Source organism: Scyliorhinus torazame, chromosome 1 (genome assembly GCF_047496885.1).
Source record: "Scyliorhinus torazame isolate Kashiwa2021f chromosome 1, sScyTor2.1, whole genome shotgun sequence".
Lineage (NCBI taxonomy): Eukaryota > Metazoa > Chordata > Chondrichthyes > Carcharhiniformes > Scyliorhinidae > Scyliorhinus > Scyliorhinus torazame.
The window spans coordinates 411295727-411305183 of NC_092707.1; the positions used below are offsets into that span (position 1 = coordinate 411295727).

A 9457-nucleotide genomic window follows, 5' to 3' on the forward strand; every position below is an offset into this window, starting at 1 on the left:
CACGGGGAGAATGTACAAATTCCACACAGTCACCCAAGACTGGAATTGAACTTGTGTCCCTGGCGCTGTGAGACAGCTGTGCTGACCCGGGTCCCTGGCACTATGAGACAGCCGTGCTGACCCAGGTCCCAGGCACTGTGAGACAGCCGTGCTGACCCGGGTCCATGGCACTGTGAGATAGCAGCTGACCCGGGTCCCTGGCACTGTGAGGCAGCATTGCTAACCCGGGTGACTGGCGCTGTGTGGCAGCAGTCATAACCTCAATGTCACCGTGCTGTCACACCTCTAGAAGTAAAAATAGGAAGTAATATTGAGACATCCCGCAATCATTCACAGCAACATCGAATAGAAGAGTGTGTGAAAGAAACAAGAATTGTGTGTTTGCAAAAGGACTTTGTTTGGAATGTTTTGCCCAGCTCTCTCTGCTCTGACTCTCACCCTCTGTATGGTGGTGGGTAAGTAACCTGGGGCTGCTTGCACATCGTTATGTTTTTGAGTTGATTTTCTGGTTATTGGGGGTGATGTGTGTTTTTAGTCAGATTTTCCTGTTTAAGAGTTGGGATAGTTTGGGGTTCTCATGGTTCAATGGGAAAATACAGCATCAGAGACAACACTGAGCCCCCAGCTCAGTGATCCCACTCTGAAACTCCAGCGGCCGGCAATCCACAGACACAATTGTCTCACTCTTCATGTTCAAAACATCGTTGGGCGGCACGGTGGCACAGTGGTTAGCACTGCTGCCTAGGGAGCTGAGGACCTGGGTTAAAACCCGGCCCCGGGTCACTGTCTGTGTGGAGTTTGCTCATTCTCCCTGTGTCTGCGTGGGTTTCACCCCCACAACTCAAAGATGTGCAGGGTAGGTGGATTGTCCATTCCAAATTGCTCCTTGGGTACTCTAAATTTAATTTAAAAATTAACAAAACCTCGTTAATTCTTTTATTCCCATTTCTCCTGATTTGCGTGATGATTTTCATTGGATTATTTTCCGTCCAGTAATGTTAAATGGAGGGAATTAATTTGCCAGCGGATTTCTTCCTCAAATCCACCATTCATAAACTGCTCCTGAATTATCATCCCAAAATCCTTCAGACCCCTTTCATGTCCGTGAGGAGCCTGATCCGTCTCATAGGAACAGTCACCCTATTGAAGCCTTTCCCCCAAACGTGTGCCCCTATTTACTGCTGTCTGTGTGAATGGGAATGGGAGGTGTAGGGATAGCTGAGGGGGTCAGCACACTGAGGAGGATGTTTAATGTACAGATGCTGAAGGCTGAAGTGACTCTGACACAACTCCAGGCATTTTTCTGCCTCAATGCTTCAGTCAGGAATTTTGTGAGCATGTTTCCTGATCAAATTCGTGTGAGTGATCAGAGCTTCCCAATGGGAATCCTGTGGTGATGTTGAGGGGGATGTGAAGAGGTCCCACTCGGTGCCTCAGCAGAGTTGAGAATCTCAGAAAGCCACCTTGGAATGTTCTGCCCACCAGAGGGTCAGAACCCTGCCCCTTGCGTTGAGGCTCCTGAATCCAGTCCCTTGCGTTGAGGCTCCTGAATCCAGTAACGTTGCCGTAGGCTGCAGGGGGCATTGGGAACTCAAAGGGGTCAGAAATTCTCGAGATCCAGTTTGATTGTTGGACGATCGTTGGGTCAGGAGATCAGTTTACCCAGCGTGCCCAATGGGAGATGATTATTTTATCAATTTTCATAGACTTTTGGATTTTATCTTTCTCAGCTTCTGATAGGATCCTTGATGTGAAACCACAAGAAGCCAGGAAAGAGAGTGAAGTCAGACAGGAAATGACATCCAACAATGTGATTAGAAATCTCAATTAAAATAAAATTAAGAGAAATGTTGCACTTAAGAAAGGAAATATAACATGTCCTGGGAATTATAGACAATTTGGTATCACATAAGTTGTATGAAACATAATGAAATTACCACTAAAAAAATTTAGACTCTTAAAAACAAAGAGAAGAATGAATAGTCAAAATGGACTTGAAATGGACGTGTCATTCTTGACCAAATCAATTCATAGACTCAGAGAATCCCCACAGTGCAGAAGGAGGCCATTCAGCCCATCCAGCCTGCACCGACCCTCTGAAAGAGCACATGACACAGGGTCAGGCCCCCACCCTATCCCCGTAACCGAACACTAAGGGGCAATTTTCCATGGCCAATCTATTTAACCTGTATATCTTTATACTGTGGGAGGAAACCAGAGCACCCGGAGGAAACCAAACAGACACGGGGAGATGATGCAAACTCCATACAGACAGTCACCCGAGGCCAAAATTGAACCTGGGTCCCTGGTGCTGTGAGGTAGTAGTGCTAACCTCTGTGTTACCATGCCACTGAACAGAATTCTTTGAAGAGCTAACTAAGAGAGTAGACATAGGTAAACTTGTAGATGTTATATATTTAGATTTCCTTTGATAAGGTAATAAACAAATAAATGAGAGAAGACGGGAATTGGAGCTCTACAATGTTCTGTGCTGGGATGACTCTTGTTTACCATTTATATCAATAATTTAAACTTGGACCACGCTTAACAGAGGAAACTGCACTGCTCCTGGCTGAATACATTCTGTTCCTGGCTCTAAGGCCTGCAAGCAGCCATTCATAACTCCAGCACACATTTGGTCAATCTGACCCACCTCCAGGACATCGTTCTATCCCTCAAATCCTCCCCACTGTGTCCATCTTGGCTCAGTTCAAATCCCACTTGAGACGCGAGGCTTTGAGCACAAAATGCTGGGCTGACATTATTGGTCAGTACAGTGCGATGTGAGACAGTGAAGTTCAGGGTGTGGATAAAGCAACTGGGCTACAAGTTACTGATGACAATGCACAATATTAATTCCTGATCGACACGGGATTTTATAATAACTTGTGTTTCAGCTTCTATTTTGTATTTTCGTATCTGTTCTGATCTTCAGTTATTTTCTGTTCACAGGTCATGTGACAGGGGCGGTTCTTATTCAATCTCCTCAAATTGTGAAAGTGCCTGAGGGTGAAACAGTGACGTTTCTGTGTGACTTACAGAGCAAGAATGTAGGGCAGACTGTGGATTTATACAATGTACATTGGTACCGCTCACAAAGTCATGAATGGATATTGAGTCATGATGCAAATGGCGAGGTTTCCCGGGCGACAGGTCTGTCTGATCGGTTTCAGCCTTCCAGAGATGTTCCCGGTAACAGCTACATTCTGACAGTCAGAGATGTGAAGCTCGGTGACTCCACTCTCTATATCTGTGGGATTTGGGGGAAAATCTTTGGGAATGGAACCCGGCTGAATGTAACCAGTGAGTAATGTCGATGCTTTATTACTTTTGTTCCAAATAATGTTATTGCACAAAGACTGTGTTTAAAAACAGTGACTTGACCGCCCAGAACTTGAATCTTGATGAAAAGAGAGAGATGTTGCTGAAGTTTGATACAGATGAGAATGTGGAGGGAGGATCAGTAAGTTTGTGAAAGACACAAAGATTGAGCTGGTGGTTAATAGTGAGGAAGAAGGTTTCAGGTTGCAGGGGGCGGGGGGCTGGTAGAATGGGAACGGGTCTGTCGCCCGGCGCCGATCCCAGCGGGTTTCCCGATCTCAGCGGCCTCGAGCGCAGAATACCGGCCGATGTCCCCGTGGATTGTTCCTAAAATGAAGGAATTTGGGAAATTTGTAACGAGTGCATTCTCTAAATCTGCAGCGATCTCTTTTAGAATCACAGGGTGTGGGCCATCAAGTGTGTGAGATTTTCCAGCTTGCTGTCTTTGCCCTCCCCTCCCGGAGGTGGGAACTCTTCCTGAGCTTTGTTCCCTGCAGTCCTGGCCACACAGATTGGTGGCATCGACAATGATTTATTGAACTATTGAGCAGCTCAATGCTCACTTTCCAATCATCAATGAGAATTGCTGGAATGTGGACTAAAGAAACAAAGGTTTGTTCTTGAATTGAGCAACTCCTTCAGCTAATAGGACAAGGGCCACAAAATAGTTGCCCCACACTTTGAATGTGAGTGAGGAACACATTAACTGGCGGCTTCAGTGCGGCCGGGACAATGGGTGGAATCTTGTGGAGGTGATGGGAACTCAGCGGGTGGCTGTAGAGGCAGCCACACCCCCACATCATTTCTTTTTGGGAAGCTCCATTGGATTATGTGAGCATGGAGGGATTGACAGGTCAATAATGGGTCTGACCCTGTGATCGAGGACCCCCGAGTCTCTGATCGGAGGGTGGCACTTCTACGAAAAGCAGAAAGAAAGGCTGCAATTCTCTGGCCGTTGCGATTGCCGCCGGCAGCGCCCCCTCGCCCGGGGCTTTCCCTGTGGTGTGGCTTCAATGGGAAATCCCATTGACAAGCGGGAAGGCAGAATCGCGCTGCCTGGGAACAGCGCGCCACCGAGAAACACGCGGCTGGGGAAGCGGAGAATCAGCCCAGACTGCAACCTCAGCACCTGTTTATAAATTGTTGATATTTTTCTCTTAAAGGTAAGAAACCTCCAGTCCTTATCCAGCCTCTGAGTGTGGAACGTGTCCCAGAGGGTCAGACTGCACGGTTCCACTGCTCCATGCAGAACGCCGCAGTGAGATACACAAAAGTTTCTTGGTACCGGGAGCTGCCAGGGAAAGAGAGGGAGAGGATTTTAGCACTTGATGCAAAGAATTATGTAGACCGAGATTCAGGTTTCTCTGAGCGTTTCCTGCCTTCCAGACACATCGACTCCAACAGCTTCATCCTGACAATCAGCAACGTGCAGCCCAGTGACACTGCCGTCTATTACTGCTCAGTGTGGGGAGATATCAGTGGGAATGGAACACAGCTGAATGTAACCAGTAAGTACAGTTTCCATGATTCTCATTAATCTTCACCACATGTTCTGTCTTGTGGTTCTCAGAAGTCTCAAATGTTCACACTTTTTTGGACACAAAGCCCGCTTCTTGATACAGGTGATGGGGTCTCTCACTCAGTGGCCTGAGATCCAGGGAGAGGCCCATGTTGCTTCCTTTGTGAAGGATCAGGCACATACATAGACAGCGGTGGGCCTTCCACATGGCCATGGTGCCTGAGACAGGGAGCTGCACATTGCAAACACCAGTCAAACCAGTGGCCCACAACAAGCTCAGGCTGAGGGACTCGGACCAAAGGTGATTGTGGGAGGGTTTGGGGTCATAGGTTGAGATTGTGGGAAGAGGGGTTAGCAACCTGGACAGGGTGGTAGCTCTTCACAGGCCCCCCTCCCCCATGTCATGGCAACCAGTACTTGACAATGAGGAACTCCCCCAGGTCACCATTAGAAACACGAAGTGGGTTAGTTTTTATCCAAATGGGGAGTCCCCCTCCTGATGCTGGTGGTGGAATGCGGTCTTCAAATGGGTATTGGTGCCAATTTAAGGATTTTGTTTGGATGGTGGGGGAGTGTCCGAGGAAGGGTGCTCTTCCAGAGGGTTTGTGCAGACTGGATGGGCTGAATGGCCTCTTTCTCCACTGCAGTGATTCTGTGTTTTTTTTTACAATTTCAAGTACCCAATTCATTTTTTCCAATTAAGGGCCAATTTGGCGTGGCCAATCCACCTACCCTGCACATCCTTTGGTTGTGGGGGTGAAACCCACGCAGACACGGGGAGAATGTACAAACTCCACACGGACAGTGACCCAAAGCTGGGATCGCACCTGGGACCTTGGCGCCGTGAGGCACCAACGATTCTATGGTTAACTACCAGAGCTACTTTGTAAATCCAGATACTCTTTTAAGTTATGAATATTGTTTCTCCAAAGGTGCAGATGCCCCAGTGGTTATCCAGTCTCCTGCCCCAGAACCTATCAGACAGGGTCAGAGTGCACGGTTACAGTGCATCCTGTATAACGCCGCTGTGACATACGCTGATGTTCATTGGTACCGACAACAACCAGCTTACTTCGAGTGGATTTTAACAGATGAGATACTGAACAACACACGATGGGGTCCTGGCTTCTCCGAGCGTTTCCAGTCTTCTCGAAACATGTCCAGTAACAGCTTCATTCTGACAATCAGCAACATTCAGCCCAGTGACGCTGCCATCTACTATTGTGAAGTGAGGGGAGATATCGATTGGAATGGAACCCAGCTCACTGTAATAAGTAAGAACAAGTTACATTATCCAACTTCACAGACTTGAGCACATAATCTAGTGCTGGACATACTGGTTGATGGATTTCTAGGTGCCAATGATATTGAGGGTTATGGGGATAGTGAGGGAAAATGGTGCTGAGGTCAACACTCAGCCATAGCCCAGTTGAATAACACAGAGGGCTCGAGGGGCTGAATGGCCTACTCCTGCTGCTCTGCTCTGACAAAGGGAATTACCCACAATATCCATACAGAGTGAACACACTTTAATTGAAGATGAAAGGGAAAAGGATATGTGAGGAGAGCTGTTGAACTGGTTGGCGATTGGCTGTTGGGGAAAGATTCCTAGGAAACAGCTCTGGGCTGGGAGTAGGTGATGTTTGAATCAACCATCCAGGCAGTCTGGAAATGTATTGGACTGTGAAAAGCAGTTTCTGAAGGTCTTTGATTTTCACATTTGAGTGAAACGTGGTTTGAGAGATCATGTGGGATACTTTTAGTCAAGTTACAGCAGTTGTGCCTCGGTTAATATTAACTGGATTTTGATATTTAAACATATATTAGGGAGTATTGCCTGGAAGAATTTTATTTATGAGTCTGATCAATTAGGGAGTCTTTTGGGGGAAAATATTGTGAAATCAATTTTAACTATGTAATTGTAATTGTGTGTGGTTAAATTTTCTTTTCTTCTCAATAAATCTTTGAGGTTTAAATTTAAAAACTCCAAAATCGCCACTGGACTGCCCCTTTCTGGGAACACTGCTACTTACCCTCAATGCAGTTCCTGGAACATTGTCTCAGGCACAGTGCTGCAGTACCTCTTACAGCCACTGTAGCGCTGTGCATGGAGGTACTGGGACTTCTTTCCAAATGCGGACCCGAGTTAATTTGAGCAGGAAATGGCAGCGATGCTGTCGAGTCGTCCCCGCCGACTCTCCGAATGATGAGCAAGGAACTCTCACCATCCATAAAATCCAGGCCATACGGACCTTTACTGACATCTCCAGTTGTCCCAAAGTGCTTTACAACCAATTAAACCCTTTGTAAAGCTTGGGCCCTATTTAAATGTAGGAAATGTATCGGCCAATTTGTGCACAGCAAGTTCCCTAAATAACAATGTGATATTGGCCTGATAATATCTTCTTTGTCGTGCTGAAGAATGAATACCACAAGTCGGAATAGTTTGTCTCAATTTGCTTCAGCAAAATGATTGAGAATTCGGAACAATTCTATCAGAGGATGATCAGACGAGACTTTAAACCAAGCCCTGGTCCGCTCTCTCTGGGAGATGCAGGAGGCCACATGACAGTAGCTTAAGAAGAGCAGGAGAGTTCACCCCAGTCAGTAACTCGAGGGAATAATCTAAACAAAACCCATCCCATTAGCTCCCTTTCAGCCTGGCACGCTGCCCATCACAGCCAACATTGGCAATGACCTGAATCAACACAATTACTCTGAACTTTAGTCCCAATCCCACTCACACATTTAAGTAATTTTTTTGAATGGGTTAATTCTCTTTGGAGGGTGTTCCATTAATCTAAAACTCTCTACATTCTTCCTTGTTAATTTTGCAATCACAATCTTTTAGACAAACTCCATCTTGCTAACTGATGTGTCATTGACATTTCCTCTTCCAATATAGAGAACTTTACCTTCATCTCAGTCCCCATTGCTCTGCCTTTCCTCAACTCAACTCCTCCATGTTTAAAAACAACCTTCATCTTGTTTGTACGGATCGCCTGGTCACATTAGTGGTGTCGGTCACACAATACACACCACCTATCCAAAAGTCACTCCCCTACAGTGTAATGTTGGTGTGGACGGAGGAGGATACAGAACGGAACCCACTGGGGATCTGTTGGTGGTTTTCTTTCCATCTGTGGAACTTTGCTGCACTGTTACCAAGTCAGCCAGAATGGCCAGCAAGTGGTCAGTGTGTGATATAAGATTGGCCTGCCGCATTATCAATAAATCAAATTGATCTGAGTTTAAACTGACATTGTTATTCCAGGTGTCCAGCAGATAGAAATATCTGCTCAGTCTGAATTCCACCTGCTTTCATTTCTCTACTTTACCATTTCAAATGTCACCGACTGACAAGAATCAAATCCATTCCCGTCCTTTAACCGTAAACATGTGATTTCCTTTCACAGACCCGGCTGACGCTGAGAAGATGAAGCTTGTCTGGATCATTGTGGGAACTCTTACGGGATTTGCAGGACTTAGTTTGCTCGTCGGATTCATACTGCTTCGGAAATAACAATCCTGTAATTTTGACAGAATAATTCAGTTTCTCTCGGTTATTGTGTATAGTTTGTTTTGTTTGTTTATGGGATGTGGCCGTTGTTGGCAAGATCAGCATTTATTGCCAATCTCTAATTTCCCTTGCGAGCAATTAACAGTCAACCCCATTGCTGAGGATCTGATGTTACAATCCCAGACCAGACGAAAACAGTGGATGAGATACGGGACAGGAACCCCAATATTTGATCTTAATTTGGTAAAACTGTGATGAAATGACACCTCACACCAGGAGTGATTTGGGGAAAAATAGGGATATGGTGTATTAAACAAACTTGACTACTTAGAGTATTAAATTATATTTTACATCACACCAGGAAATAGCTGACAATTGCCACGTAAACAATGCAAATCAATACAGTGAATACAGTAAACCTAAACTGCTATCTTTGTTCCCACTCAAACAATTAAAAATCCCATCTCAACTCTCATAAGAACATAAGAACTAGGAGCAGGAGTAGGCCATCTGGCCCCTCGAGCCTGCTCCACCATTCAATGAGATCATGGCTGATCTTTTGTGGACTCAGCTCCACTTTCCGGCCCGAACACCATAACCCTTAATCCCTTTATTCTTCAAAAAACTATCTATCTTTATCTTAAAAACATTTAATGAAGGAGCCTCTACTGCTTCACTGGGCAAGGAATTCCATAGATTCACAACACTTTGGGTGAAGAAGTTCCTCCTAAACTCAGTCCTGAATCTACTTCCCCTTATTTTGAGGCTATGCCCCCTAGTTCTGCTTCCACCCGCCAGTGGAAACAACCTGCCCGCATCTATTCTATCTATTCCCTTCATAATCTTATCTGTTTCTATAAGATCCCCCCTCATCCTTCTAAATTCCAACGAGTACAGTCCCAGTCTACTCAACCTCTCCTCGTAATCCAACCCCTTCAGCTCTGGGATTTACCTCGTGAATGTCCTCTGCACATCCTCCATTGCCAGTATGTCCTTTCTCAAGTAAGGAGACCAAAACTGAACACAATACTCCAGGTGTGACCTCACTAACACCTGATACAATTGCAGCATAACCTCCCTAGTCTTAAACCCCATCC

The 9457-nt window shown here is 45.8% G+C and overlaps 1 protein-coding gene across 1 annotated transcript; it reads left to right on the top strand.

Moving 5' to 3' along the window:
• The first annotated feature begins 266 nt into the window (after positions 1–266).
• Positions 267–8363, top strand: LOC140429236 (uncharacterized). Its single transcript, XM_072515991.1, has 5 exons — positions 267–455; positions 2953–3303; positions 4485–4829; positions 5773–6114; positions 8257–8363. Exons 1-5 carry the CDS (start codon positions 404–406, stop codon positions 8361–8363), a joined length of 1197 nt encoding a protein of 398 aa, XP_072372092.1. The 5' UTR covers positions 267–403.
• Positions 8364–9457: the final 1094 nt, after the last annotated feature.